Source organism: Saccopteryx leptura, chromosome X (genome assembly GCF_036850995.1).
Source record: "Saccopteryx leptura isolate mSacLep1 chromosome X, mSacLep1_pri_phased_curated, whole genome shotgun sequence".
Classification (NCBI taxonomy): domain Eukaryota; kingdom Metazoa; phylum Chordata; class Mammalia; order Chiroptera; family Emballonuridae; genus Saccopteryx; species Saccopteryx leptura.
In genome coordinates, this window is record NC_089516.1 from 95,114,058 (window position 1) to 95,136,291 (window position 22,234).

Consider the following 22,234-nt stretch of genomic DNA (forward strand, 5'->3'; position numbering starts at 1 on the left):
CCCCCATCCCCCTGCTTCCCCCAACCCCCTGAATCCCCCATCCGTATGCCTCTCCCACTCCCCTGCCCCCCATCCCCCTGCCTCCCTCATCTCCCTGCCTCTCCCACTCCCCTGCCTCCCCCATCTCTCTGCCTCCCCCATCCCCCTGCTTCCCCCAACCCCCTGAATCCCCCATCCGTATGCCTCTCCATTCCCCTGCCCCCCCATCCCCCTGCCTCCCTCATCTCCCTGCCTCTCCCACTCCCCTGCCTCCCCCATCTCTCTGCCTCCCCCATCCCCCTGCTTCCCCCAACCCCCTGAATCCCCCATCCGTATGCCTCTCCATTCCCCTGCCCCCCATTCCCCTGCCTCCCTCATCCCTATGCCTCCCACCTCCCTGCTTCCCTCTCCCTATGCCTCCCCACCCCCCTGCCTCCCTCATCCCTATGCCTCCCCATCCCCCTGCCTCCCTCATCCCTATGCCTTCCCACCCCCCTGCCTCCCCACCCCCCTGCCTCCCCACCCCCCTGCCTCCCCATCCCCCTGCCTCCACATCCCCATGTCTCCCCATCCCCCTGGCTCCCTATCCCCCTGCCTCCCCCATCCCCTTGCCTCCACATCCCCATGCCTCCCCATCCCCTTGCCTCCCCCATCCCTCTGCCTCCCCTATCCCCCTGCCTCCACATCCCCATGCCTCCCCCATCCCCAAGCCTCCTTGATCCCCCTGGTTCCCCGATCTCCATGGCTCCCTCTACTCCCTCCACCTTCCTGATATGGAAGGTGTACATTATGTACCCAGAAAAATGGGAAAACGTTACTTCACAGATAGCAGTCCAAAGCCAACCAATTCAACTTATAACTGTTTTATTCAGGTGACAGTATTATCATTTCCTTTTAAATTACATGGCATACTTCTCTGTCAATGCACGAGCTATGAAATTATACTTTTCCCTGTTCTTTATGTAGACTTTCGCAATTTTTGGAACCAACATATCCTGTAGGACAGGCTCACAAAGCAGGGAACTGACTGTTAGCAATATTTTGGAAGCCGTCATTACCGGCGACCACTCAGCATTAAGGAGATTCACACAGACATTGCCATGTTTGTCAATATTGGGGTGATAAATTCGGGTACTGAATCGGAGCTTGGGTGGGCTGAAGGGGTAATCCCACGGAAAAAGCATCTTTAGGAAGAAGACTCCTCCCTCGTAGGGGGTATCGCTCGGCCCCATTATAATTCCTTGCCAGTCGAACATGTCGTCTTCCACCGGCCCTGCAGAGCAGTGCGCTGGGGGGTCTCGAGAAAGGTCGAGGAGCTCCTTTTGGAGACGCTTTATGGCCACGGCACGGTCCATGAGGCTGACCCTATGCCGATGTCTTCCCTGTAGGGAAAAGGAGGGGGAGATCATGGGGTAGGGGGAGCCGCAACCCCCCAGGTGGGCGAATGAGCAGGGTGAAGCCGAGCCCCGGGGTCGAGGGGGTGACAGGGGACAGGAATGGTGGAGGAGAGGAGGTTGAGGAAGGAGAGAGTAGGAACTGGCCCGGACTGATGGGCTACTGGACACCTGTGGCCTGCGCGGCCGCTGGCTCCACCACCGCTGCCGCGCCGCAGCTGCCACCCCCTCCCAGCTGTCCTGACCTGGCGTCTGCCGTTCATGGCCGAGTCGCCCAGATGCTGCGCTGTCCCTAGAAGATGCCACCAGGTGACAGGGTCGCTTCTGTCCGGGACGCCTGTCCCAGCCGTTCACCACTGCTGCCCACGTTGGGATGTCTGGCGAAAGTAGGGGATCCTTTCTGTGACATCACAGGGGCCACGCTGGTGACGTCACCAAGTCCGTGCAGGGGGTGGGGGGTAGCTTGGAGAGGTGGCTTGAAGTGAGAGGGGGTGGATGGAGGGAAGGACCATGGATGGGAATGCAGGGGGATACACTGTGGGCTGGACCATTATGGGGGAATAAAGAGGGGGGGCTAGAGGTCTGGAAGGTGGGAGGGAGTCCAGGCTGCCTGGCTTACCCAGTGCTTGTGCTGTGTCCTGGCAAGTTGGGTCACAGGCACTATCCATCACCGAGACTTAGCCGGATATGTAAGAGCAGTTTGGTGAATTCCCTCCACCTCTCACTCACCCACATCCACCTGCCATTGGCATTTTACCACATTGGATTTATACTGATTTCTCTACCTGTCATTCTGGCTCTTGTGCTCCCTGTCTTTTTGTGTGGATACCTATACACCTGAGAGTAAGCTACCTACATCATGTCCTTTCGTCCCAGATACATCCGTGTGTGCTTCCTAAGAGAGTCATTCTATGGCATAGTCAACTTGAGTAAATATAACGTCAATACCATACTTTTGTAACTTTAAAAGTAACTTTTCATAGTATTTTGATAAATTTACTTTTTATGAAGAATTAAAGCCTGCAAAGATCCAATCTGTAGTTAAAAGGAATTTAATATTTGAATACATGACAGGAAAAGAAGCAAGAAGGAAGGAAGGAAGAAATCAGTAGTCTATCTGGAAAACATTAAGCAGTAATTTTAATATTGATACAATACTTTCATATTCATATTCCAGTTTTGTCAATTGACAAATAAGTTCCTTAAAACTTATTCTTAAACCTTTCCAAGACAGAGTCCAGTCTAGAATCAGGTATATTGCCTTTAGCTCTTCTGACTATTTAGTCTCCTTGAGTCTGTAACATTGCTACAAACTTTCTGTATTTTTTGTCCCCTAGCACTCATTCACACTTACCAGTCTTCAAAACTGTAGCTTCAGTAATAAACCAGACAATATGGGGTAGAGAAACAGGGAAAAGGGGGAAAAAACTGTTCAGATTTGTATTTTGAATGCTGTAGTAGTCACAGATACTTTATGGTGTGCTATGTTCGGATTTGCTATCGAGTGCTTTTTGTAAATTGGCTGGATAGCTCAGTTAGTCAGAGTGTCTGTTATATGCCAAGATTTTGGGTTCGATCCCAGGTCAGGGTACATGCAAGAGTCAACTAGTAAATTTATGAATGTGTGGAACGAAATACTGCAAATACTGATGTTTCTTTCTCCCTTCCTTTTCTCTCTAATATCAATGAATAATAAATTAAATAAATGGACTTATTTCACTCACAGGAAATTTATACTCTCCAGTCTTATCTGAAAAGGTAAAAAGCTGAGAAATCTTTTGTGGCAAAGATTACATTTCCCAAGAAGCTAAGTAAGAAACGGAAGGTCATGTTGGATGGATTCATTGTTTCTGATTTCAGATTAAGATGTATCTCTATTTCAATCTCTATCATCTCTAACTCTTTATATCTCTTTCTCTGCGTCTATCTTTATCTATACCTAGACTTATAGCTGTATCGCTATCTATATTTATATATACATTTTAATCTGAAAGAAAAGTTAATTTATGTGTGTATTTTCACCAGTGAAGTAAATGTTATGTGAATAAAATTATTAATGTGAATTTACAAACTGACGTCTTCTTTTTTTAGTAGCCTATTGTTAATGTAAGCACGTAGCTAGATACTGATGGTGAAAGAGAGCAAAAGGAGTTAGACATTAATATGTAATAAAACTTGGAAAGCCTGCTTTAGTAAAAAGCCTCAACATTCCATCTAGCTAAATTTGCTGGAAGGCTAACACTTACAGGCTTCTTTACACATTCCAGGAATCCATTGTGCCCTCAGTGTCCATTGAGCCCCCAGCCCTCCAGACTCAGCTTTAAAAGGAATCTTTCCAAGGCACTGACAGACTGGGGCTGGGGGGAGGTGCTCTGTGCCTCCACTTTAAGGCATGCGCAGTGGACACCAGAATGGTGACCTTAGAGGCTTGTCAGTCTATCCTAGAAGAAGGATATGATTGGTTAGTGGGAGGAACCAATGTAAGCCCGCGAAATTTTAAAGAAACTGATTGGTTGGCTTAAAGAAAAGCGCAAAAAATGTAAACAGAGGCTGAACAGAGATCCTACCCTTTTGTCTGTTTCTCAGACTTCATGCTAGCTCTATTTGCTACTACGCTACGTGGGCTGGCAGATGGACGGTCTTCCAGATACAGGCTTTGAACAGAGCTTGGACCGGATTGAGTTTTAATATGGGCTGAACTATGGCACAGAATATCGGGACTTTGGTCTTTATACTGCGCTAAATGAAGACAAGACTGAACTTTTTCTTTGGCAGGAACAAAGGAGACATTGAATACCCGTGAGTAACCTACTATTTTAAATTCAAATAAATCTTACAGCAACAGACTAAGCTTCTCCAAATGTGAGTCTTATAAAGTACTTTATATGTGACACCGCACACAAACCACATTTCCATCGGCATCCTTATGGCTGCCGTAACAAATTACCACAAACACCATGGCTCACAACAAGAATCTATTTTCTCACAGTTATGAAGGCACAAGTCTGAAATCAGGTGTCATCGGGGCCGTGCTCTCTTTTAAAAAAGCTCTAGGGAATGTTCTGTCCTTGCCAACTCCTCGCTTTGGTGGTTCCCAGCATTCTTTGTTGCCCCTCTGTGGCTCCGTCACTCCAATCTGTGCCCTGGTCTTCATGTGCACTTCTTCTCTGTATGTGTTTCTGTGTCCAAATCTCCTTCTCCTGTTACGGTCACCACTTTTTGGATTTAGTGCTCACCCGAATCCAGTATAATCTCCTTTCAACTTAATTACATCTGCAAAGATTCTATTTCCAAGCAAGGTCACATAGAGAAGCTCCAGATAGGCATGGATTTTGGGAAGATACTGTTATCGGTGAAGTGAGGAAGCCTCAATTCTTGCTTTCTTTGAGGAAGAATTCAGTCAAGAGACAAATTCTAGCAAGCAAAGCAAGGGTTTATTGGCCGTGTAGGAATACACTCAAGAAGGTCTGAGCGGGCAACTCACTCGCGAGAATGAGTGCCACGATTAGTTACAGATTTTAGGTATTTATGAGCTTTATTTCCTGGACTTTCTTTTTCCCGTCTTCTCTCTTCCCCCACCGTTTCTCCCCTCTCCCCCGCGTCTTCCTCTCTGTCTACATTGTATTGCTATGTGGCTGATACCATATCAGGGAACTTGAGACCTCCAGTCTGGGTGTGGTGAGGTCTGTTCTAGCCTAAAAATTTACCTAGATCTTACATACCAAGAAGGCATGGGGGCAATTCATCTCTCCCCCTCCTTTGCCTGTTCTAGTTTATGTCTATCTAGCTAGCTACCCAATTCAACAAGAGAGAGACCAAAAAGCTTTTGGGAAGTTGAAGGGCTAGGTTATGGCTTCTGTAACTTATTCCTGCTATTGCTGATTGTAGACCTATGGGTTCCAGATTCTTGCTGACTATCTGGGGCAGGGTTAGGTAGGGTGAAACTGGATTCTCATGAGATCTAGTGGAATGTTTGAGTCTTCCATTGAGGAAACACACTGACTATCCCTTCATGACCATCATTTGAAACTGGATTGCCCGAATTCTGAAAAAAACAAAGCAAACAAGACAATTAATTATGCATGGGCCAAAAAGTAATAAAAGGAGAATTAATGTTAAAGGGCTTAGTAGCAGAAGAAACCAAGTCATTTTGGAAAGCATATTTTGTATAAAATTCCAAATGGTGTTTTGAATGCTCTGTTGGTTGTAAGTCTAACCAGTTTGCATGTTCCATAATTTTCTTGCTGCACTCTTCAGTTTGACCTGTGTTATTTATATAAAAGCAGCAAGAGATGTTTTTGTTATAATGCAAATTCTGCCATGTGATGGTAATAGGTAGTCTCTTAATAATCTGATTAGTCCTTTCTACTTTTCCTGATGATTGAGGTTTCCTGGCTGTGTAAGTGCCAGTTGACCCCAAGAACCTTATAGACTCCCTGTATAACATGAGAGGTAAATGAAGGCCAAGTCTAACTTGTTCGTGACCTGGGGAGTCTGAATCCAGGAACAATTTCTTTTAGAAGCCTGGCTACCTCTTGAACCCATTATGTTCTGGTTGGATAGGCTTCTATCCAGCCAATAAAAGAATCAGTAAAGACAAGTAGATGTTTTTGACCATGACGTGAGGGCATTTGAGTAAAGTCAATTTGCCAGTCTTCCTCTGGGTAGGTTCCTCTTCTCTGAGCTCGTCTTATTAAAGGAGGAGGTCTTGATCTATATGGGTTATTTATAGCACACAGGGCACAATTTTGACAAACCTGCTTGATGGTTTTTGTTAGATCCTTCCCAGTAAAGAGACATCGGCAGACTTTTTCTAATTTGTCCCTTTCAAAATCGGAAGGGTCATGTTCATGTAGTCCTAATGACCTTTCATTGTAGGGTTTGTGGAAGGTGAGTGAGATCTTCTTGCTGGTACCAACCTTCAATATTTTTCATATATCCATGTTATTTGATCCAATTAATTTCCTCCTGGGTATAGCAAGGAGTTAGGGTTATCTGGACCTGTTGGAATTAAAAGCCCTAAAAGGAAATCTTGAGCAGAAGCTACTTTTGTGTGTGTGTGTGTGACAGAGAGAGAAAGAATCAGAGGGACAGATAGGCAGGAATGAAGAGAGATGAGAAGCATCAATTCTTCATTGTGACTCCTTAGTTGTTCATTGATTGTTTTTTTCATAAGTGCTGTGTGGGGGGTACGGTGCAGGGGTGCTAGAGCAGAGTGAGTGACCCCTTGCTCAAGCCAGCAACCTTGGGTTTCAAACCAGTGACCATGGGGTCATGTCTATGATCCCACGCTCAAGCTGGTGACCTCATGCTCAAGCTGATGAGCCTGTGCTCAAGCCAGGGACCTCAGGGTTTTGAACCTGGGTCCTCTGTGTCCCAGTCCAATGCTCTATCCACTGCACAACCGTACTGGTTAAGCAGAAGCCATTTTTTTTTAGCAGATATGTCAGCAGTAGTGGGAGTCAAATAATTTAGCAAGCAGTTCTCTGCCTTAAGTACAAAAAAAAGATATACCAAAAGGTAGTTTATTATTTCATGCATTCAATAGTTAAATAAGAACAATAAAAGAGGTACACAAACTAGATTATGCTATAAGAAAGAGTTTTAAAATATTAATGAAAAAATATTAAATAATAACTGACAGAAGACAATGAAACTTTTATTTAAGATATTTCTGTATTGATTCTTGATTGGCGTCCTCACTTGTAATTTTTTTCACCTACGGATGGAATGAACATTACTACGGGCGCTTAGAATATGCTGCTGATCAGATGAACATTAAAAAAGAGTAAGGAATGTAAATTTGTGATTTTCACACTGGGTGGCTGCCCAGGTGCCCACTTTAGAGAGAACCCTGAGTACATGTACCATTTTAACAACTGGTTCACTGAACTCAACAAAGAATTAGGTATTGGTTATGCAGAACCGATGTGAACCGGCTGAATCCCACTACTGGATGTCAGCAAACTTATTTCCTTGTGTTATTTCATCTGCTCCTTTTTAATGCCCCTTGTAGTGTCTAACTGCTATTTCCTTGGGTAAGTTTATAGCTTGGAGTAATTTGAAAATCTGAGGCGCATGCCTGATAAGGATATCTCTGGCTGTGAGATAGACCCTTTCCAGATAGTGGTATGAGTGTGAAGTACTAGAAACGAAATTTAGGATCAGTGTAAATATTGTTTCATTTTTCTTCCCTAGTTCAAGGGCCCTGTTAAGGCTATGAGTTCAGCTAACTGGGAAGAAGTCACAGGAGGTAAGGCTCAGGCCCCAGTGACCTGTTGAGATGTGACAATTGCATACCCAGCACCACGAGACCCCATCCCTGATGAAGCTACTCTTATCTGTGAATCAATCCTCATCCACAATGTCTAGTGGCTGGTCCTTCAAATCTCTCTTGCTAGCAAAAGTTTGATCAGTGGTTTCACTGCAAGAGTGAAGGAGCATTAAGTGGAGGAGCATCTCCTGGAAGGAGCATTAAGGTGGCTGGATTTAGAGTGGGGCAGCGCTCTATCCTAACCTGGGGGTTTTCTAACATTAACACTTGATACTTTAGTATTCTGTTGTCAGTCAAGCCAGTGGGGCTTCTTGTGCTCTAAGACAGTTTATTTGCTGGGAAGTATAAAGGATGATTTATTGGCCAAGAGTAATCTTGGATGCTTCCTGGGCCAGCAGGGCTGCTGCCGCCACTAACTTAAGGCAGTGGGGTCTTTCCTGTGTTACTGGGTCTAGGTTTTTAGAGAGGTATCCAATAGCTTGTTGGATAAGTCCTAGAGTTTGGGTTAAAATCCTTAAGGCTGCCCCTTATTTTTTAGTTACATACAGTCAGAAAGGTTTCTTTGGGTTTGGCAGTCCAAGAACAGGTGTCTCCATTAGAGTCGTCTTTAGTTGGAAGAATGTCTGTTCTTGTTCCCTTTCCCAAGGCAGAGGGTTCTGTTCAGGCTCAGGTCTGAGAGCCTCTTACAAAGGTATTTGTATTTCCCCATATTCCGGGATCCCCAATCTATAGTATCTCATCAGTTCGAGGAAGGCTCGAGGCTGCTTCAAGGTACTGGGAACCGGGATTTGTTGTATGGCCTGCACTCTTTCTGGGGATAATCTTTGTTCTCTGGCATGTGAGAACAAGTCTCGAATAATTTATTTATTGCTGTAATATTTATGCCTTCTTTCTAGTTACCCAGCATCTTCTTTCAGCAAGAAAATTTAGGATCTTAGTAATCTGCTGAATGCTTAGCTCTTTGGTGGTGGAGCTGATGAGTAAATCATCGACACATTGAATGATCTAGCCACCCCCTCAAGAGATAGGTCCTTTAGGTCCCATGCCAAAGCCTGCCCAAACAAGTGGGAACTCCTCGAAAGCCTTGGGGCAGTACAGTACAAATAAGCTGTGTTTTTTATTCATTGTTCATTCGTCCACTCAAAAGCAAATAAAAATTAACAAGGTGGGTCTAGTGCAGGGGTCCCCATATTATGGCCCGTGGGCCGCATGCAGCCCTGAGGCCATTTAATCTGGCTCCTGCTGCACTTCTGAAAGAGGCACCTCTTTCATTGGTAGTCAGTGAGAGGAGCATAGTTCCCATTGAAATGCTGGTCAGTCTGTTGATTTAAATTTACTTGTTGTTTATTTTAAATATTGTATTTGTTCCCGTTTTGTTTTTTTACTGTAAAATAAGGTATGTGCAGTATGCATAGGGATTTGTTCATAGTTTTTTTTTTAAAGTCCGGCCCTCCAACGGTTTGAGGGACAGCCCCCTGTGTAAAAAATTTGGGGACCCCTGGTCTAATGGAATGCAAAAGAAAGCATCCTTAAGGTCCAAGACCAAAAACTATTTGGTCTCTGGGGTAATTTACCTGAAAATTGTATATAGATGGGACAGTGAAATGAATGGGTATTACAGCCTCTTTGGGTATTACAACCTTGTTAATGGCGAGTAAGTCTTGAATTAATCTATATTCCTCCTTTTTTTTTTTTTTTTTTTTTTTTGATTGGCAAAATTGGTGTGTTACAAGCTGAGTTTCAGGGAGTTAATAACCCATGCTGAGGAAATTTTAAGATTAAGGGACATAGTCTCTCTCTTACTTCTGATTTAATGGGGTATTGTCTGTCATTAGGGAAACTGGTGGGGTCTTTAAGATTAATAGTTATAAGAGGTGTTGCTCGGGCTCGCCTAGGTATCCCAGAGGTCCAAACCAGGAGGTCTACTTTAACGTTTATTTTGTCTCTGAAGGTGTTGAAGGTGTTGAGATCCTCTTCAGGGCATAAAGCAAATAGAGAAGATGTTAATCTCAGAGCCAAGGAGAAAGTTGTTTGGCTGCTTAATTTGCTTAAAATATCTCTCCCAAGAAAGGGAGTAATGCATTCTGCCATTACTAAGAACTGACGTGAGAATATAATCTGGCCTTAGAGACAGCATAGAGGTGGAGTCTTTTTTGTGTGTTTGGGTGTGTGAATAGGCACCCTGTTCACTCGTATCACCTGGCTAATCCTGAAGGAGAACTGTTCAGAGTTGGAGGTTAGCAGAGAGTAGGAGATTCTCATATCCAATAGAAAATTTATGATCCTACCTGCCACATCCAGGGTTACCCTTGGCTCCATCCCTTCAGTGATGATAGTTGATTTTGGTAGCCAGCCAGAGGATAAGGCCTCTACACTTCAAGTCCTGTGCCTGCCATTTCTCCTTGTGTTTTTCTTTATCTTGTATTCTCTCCTTTTTCTTGTTTCAATTATATAAGACTGAGATGGCAGCTTTCAGGATGCCCCATTTCTAATTTTTAGAGTTATCTTCAAATGTCAGGAGCTGCTTGTGTTAAAAACCAATCCTTGCCTGACCAGGCAGTGGCATAGTGGACAGAGTATTGGCCTGGGACACTAGGACCAAGATTCAATACCCTGAGGTCACTAGCTTGAGCATTGGGTCGCCAACTTGAGCAAGGGATCATAGACATGACCCCATGGTTGCTGGTTTGAGCCCAAGGGTAGCTGGCTTGAAGCCCAATGTTGCTAGCTTGAGCCTAAGGTTGATGGCTTGAGCAAAGGGTCTCTCTGTCTGCTGGAACCCCCTCCCCCCCTCAAGGCACATATCAGAAAGCAATCAATGAACCATTAAGGTTTCACAACAAAAGAACTGATACTTCTTATCTCGTTCCCTTTCTGTTTGTCTGCCTCTCTCTTTAGCTAAAACAAAGAAACAAACAAGCAAAACAATCCTTTAAGAGCAGATCCCCTTCAGGTGAATCAGGGTCAAGATTTGTATATTTCAACCATGACCAGGCAGTGATACAGTGGATAGTGTGTCAACCTGGGATGCTGAGGACCCAGGATTGAAACACCGAGGCCACTAGCTTGAGTGTGGGCTCATATGGCTTGAGCAGAAGCTCACTAGCTTGAGCGCAGGGATCCTGCCTTGAGTGGGGGATCAGAGACATGACTCTGGTTGCTGGCTTAAGTCCAAGGTCGCTGGCTTAAGCCAGGTGTCACTGGCTGGGCTGGAGCCTCCCAGTCAAGGCACATGAGAAAGCAATCAATGAACAACTAAGGTGCTCCAATGAAGAACTGATGCTTCTCATTTCTCTCCCTTCCTGTCTGTCCCTGTCTGTACCTCCCCTGCTATAAATAAATAAATAAACAACAAATAAATAAATATTTGTATATTTCAGCAGGGCTTCTCACAACCTTTTTACAAAGGTGTTGGGATTCTTATTTTGCCCTTGGTTAGTGGTGGCTAATTTTTTAAAGTTCAGTGGCTTAGTCTTTTTTTTGTGTTTTTCAGAGACAGAGAGAGACAGAGAGAGGGACAGATAGGGACAGACAGAAAGGAAGGGAGAAAGATTGAGAAGCATCAATTCTTTTGTTGTGGCACTTTAGTTGTTCATTTATTGCTTTCTCATATGTGCTTTGACCTGAGGGGGGCTACAACAGACCGAGCGACCCCTTGCTCAAGCCAACAACCTTGGGCTTAAGCTGGTGAGCCTTGCTCAAACCAGATGAGCCTGCACTCAAGCCCACGACCTCAGGGTTTCGAACCCAGGTCCTCTGCTTCCAAGCCAGATGCTCTATCCACCGTGCCACCGTCTGGTCAGGCCAGTGGCTTACTTTTGCTAGCACTGATACCTTCATGTATGCAACTTAACAGATGATGTCCCACCCAGATGTCAAGGCTAGTGAGTTGTTATACCACTTTGGGTCATTTTAGGGCACAATGGCAGTACCCTGTGGGTATTATTGATTGGTGATATGTAAACCACTGGCAAATTGTAAGGCTGCCTCAGCTATGGTTTGATGTTTTCCATGAGTGAGAATTGTATTAAAGAGGAGGGTAATATCCTTCACAGTCAGGTCAAAGGTTAAATAGACCTTTGAAACCCTGTTATAAATGTATCAGGTCCTTCTGGGAATTTCCCTAGCTTGTTTATGATTTGAAGGAGATCTTACATTGTAAAGGAAACCTGTACTTTGATGGGGCCTGTAGGATCACTATTTCTTGGAGTGGGCTTAGTCTAGAAACCTCCTGGCAGGGAGCAGTAAAATAGGTGTCAGGATATGGATGTGCCTGTTCTGGCAATGGGAGTTTGTGATAAATAGAGCTTCCTTTTTTATTCTCTTTTCCCACAGCCCCTGGTTCCACCAGGGGTTTTATCTTCTTTGAAGTCTGTTGTTCTTGCGGTGATTGGCTGAATACAACAAAAACAGCCAGATATAGTCTGCAGGTCTTACAAAGGACTGGGTTTTCCTTAAAGTTATGAAGAGTTGGACATATGAAACTTCAGTCCATCTGCCCTGATGGTGACAAAAAAATATCTAATTGGAGAATAGTATTATAATTCAAGCTACCATTTTCTGGCCAAACTTCTTAATTCTCTAACTTATATTGTGACAAAGTGGTGTTGCAAAAGAATATTAGTCTTTTCTCTAAAGTTTGGGGATCAAATTTTGACCAGTTCTTGAGGATACATTTTAGGGGTGAGTCCTGAGGAATGAGGGATTGGTTTTTTATCTGGAAGAGAACAGAGAAGAGTACGGGAGAAAAGAGGCATCATTGTTTTTCCCATCCTAAGGGATCATCTTCTGCTTCATTCCTGGGTTTTCAGACTCAGCTAGCCTTACCATGCAACCCACCCCAATCTCATCTACCTAGGGATGGTCTGTCATCTCTAAACTCACCAACAAGACCTCCTTCCTCTCTGACCCCATGTCTTGAGCAACTGAGCTCACCAGTGCATGCCTCATCTTCCCCATTCTCATCTCCCAAGATGCATTTAGCAGAACAGAGATAAGGGCTCCACTTCTCGTTGTTTCATTAATTTCTGGAATTCCCAGACAAAATAGTAGACTCAGTAGATAGCACTACCAGTATACAGAAATCTTTGTCACCCCCCCCACTATTCTCCTTTGGCCTCTCTAATGGCCCATTCCCTTGGATCCTTGGGCCTCATTCAGAAAAAAATGGGAGGCCCTGAGTAGTTAACAACCATGGTGGCATTGGTGGAGCTGGGATTCAATTCCATGGTTTGGGAGCCATTAACAGCTTGATCTCCTAGTGTAGCAGGCCAAAGATGATAATAGGAAGACATGAATAAGAACTGTTAATGGGTTTGAGCCAGTGTTTCTTTTTATAATGGAATAAGGGCAGGCATACCTGGGGTGTTGCAACTGGCAGAGGAATGAACACAGCAAGATTCAGGGGGACAGGGAAGACAAGGCAGAAGAACATGACACCAAACATTGAAAAAGTGGTGTGACATGCTAAACACAAGCAAGTCTGGAGTTGGCAAGGAGGCCAGGTTATATCTGAGAGGTCATTTTCTGTCTTTTATTTATTTTCTAGCTTGGGGAATGCTGCAGGAGTGGGGCTTAATTGGTTACACAGTGTACGTTGGTGCCTGGACACTTTTTTGTGGCTGGCGGGGCACCTAGCACATCTTTCCCTGGTCCATGACTACCTTATCCTGTCACAGGAGTCTTGTAGTGGCTCTTAAGTGCTTGACCCTTGCCCACAGTGGTGCGGTGATCTGCAGAGAGAGAAACCCCATGGTTGGAAGAAAAGAAAACATGATCAGTCATATCATTCAAGCCAAGGCAGCAAAGACTACTGATCTTACCACTAACAAGGAGATCCAGGTTCAGGCGCCAAAAAAGATATTACCCGTGAAGCAACAAAACCTCGATTCTTGTCTTGCTTGTGAGAAAGAATTCAATCAAGAGACAAAATACAGCAAACAAAGGAAGGGTTACTGGCCGTGCAGAAATATACTCAGGAAGGACTGAGTGCAGAGGTGGATTTAACTGTGGGTGCATCGGGCACATGTCCCCAACTTCTGAAGGGCCCCCAAAACCCTAACTTTACACTTTTTTTCTAATGACACCAATTTGGTTTCATATGTGCAATTTTAACATTAATAGTACATAATATTTTATATTTATTTAAAAATATGGTTAACATGTATTTTTATTTTCCCTGTCTCTCTCTCTCTCTCTCTCTCTCTCTCTCTCTTTTAAAGGGGTCTAATATTTTCTTCTGCACTTGGGGCCTCAACCGATCTTAATCTGCCTCTGCCTGAGTGAGTGACTCACTTGTGGAAATGAGTGCCTCAATTACTTACAGAATTTAGGTATTTATGGGTTTTACTTCCTGGACTTTCCCATACATGTTTCTTTTTTCCTTTTATTTTATTTTTTTTTCAGCTTCTTTCTCTCATTTATCTATCTATATTGTATTGCTATGTGCCTGATACCATATCAGGGAACTTGAGATCTCCAGTCAGGTGTGGTGAGATCTATTTTAGTTTAAAGATTTACCTAGATCTTGCGTACCAGGAATGCATGGGGACAATTCGTCCTTCCCCTTCTTTGCCTGTCCAGGCTCATATCTAACAAGCTGTCTAACCGAACAATACTCTCAGACCTGTAGACTCTGCCCTCGGCATCTCAAAATTCACATCTGTCCCATCTGCAAAATATATTCACTCAGTTTTAATGTTCCCAACATTCTTAGTCCATTCTGGCATTAATTCTAAGTCTGACATCTCATCTAAATATCAGCAACTCAGAGTTCCAAATCTTACGATTTAAATGCTTTAAATCAGGTATAAGTGAGACTCTAGGTATAATTTACTTGGGTATAAAATTTCTCATTATCTGTGGCACTGAAAATAAAAATCAACTTAATATATATTTTTTAAATTGATGAGGCAGGCATATGGTATAGACTTTTCCATTATGAAAGGGAAAGACTGAAATTATTAAAGGAGTCACTGGTCTCAAGCAAATTTGAAACCCAGTGGGAAATGTTCATTAGTTTTTATGGCCTGAAAATTATCCTGTTTGCCTCAATCTACCCTCTGGGCCCAAGGAGGTTAAGTCAGCCCCTGCCTCTGTTTCTGGCTCTCTAGTTTCTCTGCCTCTACATTCATAGCTCTGCCCCTATAGTGTTTTTGTTTTGAAGGACATCTCATGTTTATATCTGAGCAGATCCATTAGTCTGTTTCCTGCTGTAGAATCCCTGAAGTCAGACAGCCTTTCTCTATTTCACCCTGTTTCTGTCCCATTCAGTCCAAATCTGCAGTTCTCCTGATACAACATTCTCAATTTTATAATGTGAGTCAGTAGAATCCATGTCATTACACAACAGAATTGTGCATAGATCCTTCCTTGAGTACCCCATCTCCACTGCTTGCTTCTACTGAGATGGTTGAATTAATCCATGTACCATAAGCCTAATTTCTTCAGCCAAAGTTTTTACTGCCAGACATTTGGCTCAGAGCATGCTCTCTGGACATGCTAAGAATTTTTCCAATCATGAAATTCTGGTTTCTTTGTGCTTAATACTTGTGTCTGCAATTTATCTCATTCTTCTCGCGTTTAGTTTAAGTAGCAAGGACAAGCCAGGCTGCACTTTCACACTTTGCTTGGAAATCTCAGCTGAACTTTCAATTTTATCACCAGTACTACTTTTCAACCAACAGGAGAGCAAATTAATCCAAGGTTTTTGCCACTTTACAGGAGGATTACCTTTTATTTCACAAATAGCTAGTGGTGATGAGCATTTTTTCATGTATCTGTTGGCCATTTGTATGTCCTCTAATGGGTATATAACATAATCAGCAGTTGTAATGCTATAGAAACACTTACCTGAAAGCTATGTACTCTTATTAATCAATGTCACCCTGTTATATTTAATTTTCTAAGTAAAATTAAACACACACACACAAACACACACAGTCTAAGAAGATTGCCTTTCTTCCAGTGTGCAATAATAAGCTTCTCATGTTCCTTGGAAACCTCATTAGAAACTCCTTTAATGTCATATTTCAGCTAACATTTTGTTTGTGGTGATATAAGTATTCTCTAAGGTGATAGAATCTTTGTTTTTTAATTACATGTATTGGGGTGACTGCTTAATAATATATGTTTCCATAATGCATGATCTGTATATTAAATTGTGTGCCCGCCACCCAAAGTCAAATCATCTTTTCTTATATATTTGGGCCCTTACATTTCTACCCCTTCCCTCTGGTAACCACCATACTTTAGTCTATTTCCATGAGTCTCAGTTTTAAACATTGCATATGAGTGAAGTCATATAGTTCTTAGCTTTTTGTGATTGACTTATTTTGCTTAGCATAATATTCTCAAGGTCCATCAATGTTGTTATAAATGACAATATTGTGTATTTCCTTATGGCTGAGTAGTATTCCATTGTATATATGTACATTGTATCGGGCTTCTGCATATAGTTCTGTTTAAAGGACAATTTCTATTTCTAAAGAAATATTTGAAAAATACTGCTCTATTACAACTATTTTAGTGATAATTCTTTTTGTTTGTGAGAGAGGGACAGATAGGGACAGACACACAGGAAGGGAGAAAGATGAGAAGCATTAATTCTTTGTTGTGGCACCTTAGTTGTTCATTGATTGCTTTCTCATATGTGCCTTGACCGAGGGGCTACAGCAGAGTGAGTGACCCCTTGCTCAAGCCAGCAACCTTGGGCTCAAACTGGTGAGCCTTGCTCAAACCAGATAAGCCCGCGTTCAAGCTGGCGACCGTGGGGTTTCGAACCTGGGTCCTCTGTGTCCCAGTCTGATGCTCCATCCACTGTGCCACAGCCTGTTCAGGCTCAGTCATAAATTAAAACAAATTTTAAACTAGTTTATGTTGGTCTTCTCCAGATAAACTTTCATATTTCTTGAGAAGTGTCCAACAAATATTCTAGATTGTCAATGTATCTCCAATCTCCAAATTATTGCATGCATTCCTTTTGTATCCACTTTAATTTGTTTTCTTGTTTATCTACTCTTGCCTTCCCCAAAATTTTTCAGTCTCCTTGAAATCAGTAGCTATAAAACTTCTGACTTTTGCTTGCACATATAATAGGGGCTTAAACAATGGTTGTTGATCAGTTCTGTTAAAAATAGGCCCAGGTACATGCTGAGCAGTTGAATAATACTTATTCAGTAAATGGTTGATAAATTACCACATACACCACAATAACAGGCTCTTCATGTCCATTGTGGATTGCGTATTCTTTGGTTGAATTTTCACTTTATTCACAAAAGGACTTTGTTTCTCATATTTCAGCATCTCCTTATTTTTCTTATACAAATTGTTATGTCTCATGCTGACAAAATCTCTACCTAACCAATACACAACAAATAGTTTCTGATTATTTATTTATTTATTTTTTAAAAATTTTTTTACAGTGACAGAGAGAGAGTCAGAGAGAGGGATAGATAGGGACAGACAGGAACAGAGAGATGAGAAGCATCAATCATTAGTTTTTTGTTGGGACACCTTAGTTGTTCATTGATTGCTTTCTCATATGTGCCTTGACCGTGGGGCTGCAGCAGACTGAATAACCCCTTGCTTGAGCCAGCGACCTTGGGTAAAAGCTGGTGAGCTTTTTGCTCAAGCCAGATGAGCCCGATCTCAAGCTGGCGACCTTGAAGTCTCGAACCTGCGTCCTCTGCATCCCAGTATGACACTCCATCCACTGCGCCAATGCCTGGTCAGGATATTTATTTATTTATTTATGACAGACAGAAACAAAGAGAGGGACAGATAGGAACAGACATACAGGAAAGGAGAGAGATGAGAAGCATCAATTCTTCTTTGCAGCACTTTAGTTGTTCATTGATTGTTTTCTCGTATGTGCCTTGACTGGGGGTCTACAGCAGAGTAAGTGACCTCTTGTGTAAGCCAGTGCTCTTGGGCTCAAGCTGGTGAGCCATGCTCAAATCAGATGAGCCCGCGCTCAAGCCGGCGACTTTGGGATATGGAACCTGTACCCTCTACGTCCTAGTCGGATGCTCTATCCACTGTGTCATGGCCTGGTCAGGCTCTATTTATCATGTAACTAATTTATCTTTTTTACATTCACAAAACACTCTTTCAAAAAGGATTTTGGAAAACAAAAATTTAGCATTCTTTTGAAAGTATAATTAGAGCAGGTTTTGGGCCCGAGTTCAGAGGTGAGGGATGAGTTCAGAGGTGAGGGGCAGGCAGCAGGTGAATGAGGTCAAGAGCTCGTAAAAGATGCATGGAGCAGTAGGCAGATAATGCATGCAAGTGGCAGCAGCCACATGCAGTAAGGTGGTGGTGGCCAGACACAGTGTGCAGGAGTTTAATAGTAAATCATACAGAGGTGGCACCAAGCTATCATTACAGAGCGGTTATATAAGTGAAGGTTACATAAGGTGGGTGTACACGTGTTCCATCCCAGCCTGTTTCCCTTAGTCATGCATGGCCAGATCTGATTTAGCAGACTTGTCCACACTGACGCCATCTTGTGCAGGCTGTTTATTAATTCTGGGGAGACGAGCTTCCCAACACTCTACCCCTCGAACAGCTTGTACCTGGAGGGTACATGAGCCTTGAGTGCTGCTCCTTGAGCCTGTAGGCCGCAACAACAGTATAGGGAGCAGCAGTCTACTACTAGGAGGCTGGCCACAGGAGCCAGGGAAACTATGGTTCACCTCCAGGTGGATGTTAGGTTGTTCTTCCATGACTGAAGAGGGTCGTGGAAGAGAGGGCCTGCATAGCTTGTAGCTTAGAATCTATTTCTTGCAGAGCTTAGGCTACATTTCTTTGACTATTTGGTATATACATACAACACTTACATGGAGGATAGCACACATACCTCCTTGGGCAGCTGTCAACAGATCCAAGGCCATCCTATCGCTGAGTAGTTTCATCAGTCATCAGAGTTAGGGCCTACCGACTCTGACTCAGAGCCCAGGCTGTGTGCTCATCTAAGGCCGTCACCTCTAACTCTGCTGTAATAGCCCCCACTCTGGGGAAAAAGACAACTAAAAGATAAAACCACCAAGCAGAATATTTGTCCCCGTGTTAGTGGTGATACACCATGTCCCAGTTGTGTGGGGTTCCCACCAGGTACTTCATGACACTCCCTGCAAAATAGGATCTTCCCTAAGTGCACCTCCCAGTCCGATTGGCAGGGAGATACAGCCTACTATACTCCCAGCAAACCCTCATGTAACCTGGGGGTACCATGTCCACTGTTTTGGTGCCGGTGTGCTTTCAACCATTCCACCAGTGGCCAGGCTTTGTTACAAGGGTGATATTAGCACATAGCTCATTGGGGATCCACCTAGCTGTGCAGTGTCCTGCCTCCCGTTGCTGCTTTGTGCAATAGGGAGTCTTTTCACAGAGTTCAACTTGCTCTCCCAGAAGCCAGATCGACCCATTCCAGATTGCATATCTCATAAATGGCTGTGGATTGTGGTAGTCATGCCATAGCAGAGTTTCAGTGGTGTGCTGCATTTCAGGCCACTGTTTGGATGGGTCTTGAGCTGCTAGCCAAGACTAGCTGTCTGCAGTCACCAGTTGGATGTGCTACTGGAGTCCACACTCTACACCAGTAGGCAATTCATTGCACACCCAGCAATGAGACACATTGTACACTTGAGCATAGACGTGTGCCCAAGACATGATGCTGTTGGCAGAAATCATCCTGGCTGGGAAGACAATAAGGAAACAGACTCAATTATAGGCAGGTCTCTCCCCTTAGGCAGAATGCAAGATACTTTCTCACCTTGACATAAGACAGTAGCAGGGAGGGGGGATGTCCTGCTTGGTGATATAACACCAGTCCCCCATGGGGATTTTTGTTATGGGAGCAGGGAACAAAACTGGTATACCAGAGATGGCCAAACAGCCATAGTGAGGGTACTCTTCAATAAGGTGTCCTTCTCGTGCTGTAGCTCAGAAACTGGCAGCATTGGAGGTCAAGTGACAAGAGTGGGGGAGACCTGTAAAGGATACTTTATCCATGCTGCCTAGGGAGTTATTAAGGTAATTCAGAGAGCATCAGACGCAGTGAGTATTCACGGTCGTGACCATGAGGCCTACTCTCCATCTTCCACAGGGAGGGGGGCTGGCAGGAGCAGGGCACCCACACAGTTGTTTCTTTGGTTTAAAAAGTCATCCTCTGTACTTTTATTTACTCATTTTAGAGAGGGCAAAAGAAGGGAAGAAAGAGAGACAGAAAGAGGTAGGAGCAAGAAGAATCACTTCCCATATGTGCCTTGACCATGCAAGCTCGGGGTTTCGAAGCAGTGACTTCAGTGTTCCAGGTTGACGCTTAATCTACTGTGCCACCACAGGTCAGGCAAAAACTTACTTTTAAATGCAGAGCTTGGGGTTGCCCTGTAGCATCCTGTCTACTGGGAACAACCCTGTACGTCTGGGCTGCTTTTTTAGAAGGCACACAGTTGAATCTGTGCACACCCTTTCAAGCTGGGGGAATCATGGCCCAATCATAACTTTTCCTTCAACAACCCATCCTACCCTTCAGTCATTCCTGCTGCTTGGGGCCTGTAGGGGACGTGAAACTGCTATGTCACATCTATGTCTTCAGCCCAGGCTCATACCAGGTGTCCATAAAAGTGGGTTCCTCGGTCACTAGCAGTGCTCAGGGGACACCCATACAGGGCACACAGGTGTTCCAAAGCTCATATAGTTGTCTTCTGTGTGGGCTTCTTGGAGAAGTATGCAAATATGTGGCCAGTGGCCATGTCCACCATTGTCAAGGCATCGGTACGACCTTTGTCTGTAGGCAGAGAACCTATAAAAATCTACCCGCCAATGTTGCAAAGGTGCTACCCCACGAGCTACCTGCCAACTCTTGAGCTGCAATCCAAACTTCTTGGGGTGCATTCGTGCACAGGCTGGTCTTCATCATGCAGCTTGTAGTGTGTCTGTGAGGACCACCTTGAGTCTCCAGCAGTGGGCTACATGCAGCATGGTTCTAGCACTAGCATGCCCTAGGCGCTGATGCACCTGTATGGCAGTGTCTGTTGTGAGAAAGTGAAGACTGCGCACCTGTGTCAGAGCATTAGCTTTATCATTTCCTGGGCTTAGGAGGAGACAATACCCACTCAAGTGGTAAATAAATACCTGTTTTTTAGGGTCCAGATCCCACAGCTCTTTCCACATAGCCTGTCCCCAGACTGGGCAGTGCCCCATAAGCTACTTTTGTTGCTCCTATTGCGTGAGCTACAATGTTAGACCCCAGTGCATGAACCAGCTGTCTGTACCAATATGTAGGGGCCTATTTTTCTTGGTTATAACTATCTATACTTACTGTAGCTCAGCCCAGTGGCTGCTTTGCCCTGTCCCTGATTTGACTCATATTTTGTCCATGTCCAAGTATACAGACACTGCAGTCCAGCTGCCTAGGCTTCCCACAATTAGACCTATCTGTATATCAGGCATCTGGTGGTAAGGCAGGTGTCTGTTTACAGTAGGATATGGGGTAACATTAACCCTCTGAACAGCATTCAGCAACTCTACAAAGGTAATGGGGCCCAACACTTGTTGCAGCTCCTGAATCAGGGCTAGTTTTCAGTACAGCTTTTTGTTTCAAATAGGTACCCCATTTAACCAGAGTAGGGGTTTGTGCTATGCCTGACTTGGGAGCAGACATCCATGAGCATTGCCATTTGGCTGTGGTGTAGGCAGTGCAGACTTACACTTAGCCCTGCAAAGTAATGGATTCATAGGCTTGCAAGGCTGCATAGACAGCTGATAGCTATTTCTCTACCAAGGAGTAGTGATTCTTGGTGCCTTTTCATAATAGGAACCAGAAGCCTATCGGGGTGTGCCATTGCTCAGTCTTCTGCCATAGGCCCCACCTAAATCTGTCAAAAGTTATAGTAACATCTATCTGGAAAAAGTTAGTGGAATCAACCACTTGTAGGGCCTATGCCTGGACCACTACCTGCTTGGCATCCTGAAAGGCTGCTCTGCCTCTGAAACCTAATCCTAGACTCCTCTTTCTGATACAGCTGGTACAGAGGGCAAATGGTCTGGGTTGGGTGGGGAATGAGCACACGCCAATACCCTAAGAGACCTACAGATGTCTGTAAGTAAGTGTTTGACTGTCTGTGGTCCAGGATATGTTTTGGACCTCATCTATTACCACTTTAAGGAATTATTTTGGTCTTATCTGACCAGACAATTCCCAAGAACTTGAGAGATAGAACAAGTCCTTGTACTTTGCTAGCATTGACGACCCAGCCCCTGGGTTCTAGGGAACCTTTCAAACTCTCTGCTGCTGTCTCTAGATCTGTAAGAGAATGAGAGGTTAGCATTATATCATCAATATAATGAAAGAGGGCTGCCACAGGTGGCTTGGCCCATGAGGCCAGGTCTTTGGCCACTAAACCATTGCAAATGCAAATGGTCAGGTTGTGGAAATAACCTTGTAGGAAGACAACAAAAGTCTATTCACACCCTTCCCATGTAAAGGCAAATTGTTCTTGGCTCTCCAGGGTGATGTCAATACAGAAGAAAGTGTTGGCCAAATATACTACATAGTGGTAGTACCTCAAGGCTATAGTCAGCC

The 22,234-nt window shown here is 44.0% G+C and overlaps 1 protein-coding gene and 1 long non-coding RNA gene across 2 annotated transcripts in view; one reads left to right on the forward strand and one right to left on the reverse strand.

The window, feature by feature from the left end:
• Positions 1-844: 844 nt before the first annotated feature.
• LOC136385580 (ubiquitin-conjugating enzyme E2 D2-like) lies at positions 845-1,823 on the reverse strand. The gene is made up of 2 exons (XM_066356652.1): positions 1,619-1,823; positions 845-1,361 (listed from the first exon to the last, which is right to left on the reverse strand). Exons 1-2 carry the CDS (start codon positions 1,634-1,636, stop codon positions 879-881), a joined length of 501 nt encoding a protein of 166 aa, XP_066212749.1. The 5' UTR covers positions 1,637-1,823; the 3' UTR covers positions 845-878.
• Positions 1,824-3,987: 2,164 nt separating this feature from the next.
• Positions 3,988-22,234, forward strand: part of LOC136386513 (uncharacterized) — a 53,111-nt gene continuing 34,864 nt past the window's right edge. The window contains exon 1 of the long non-coding RNA XR_010747914.1: positions 3,988-4,172. This is a non-coding gene — a long non-coding RNA (uncharacterized lncRNA). The remainder of the gene's footprint in view (positions 4,173-22,234) is intronic.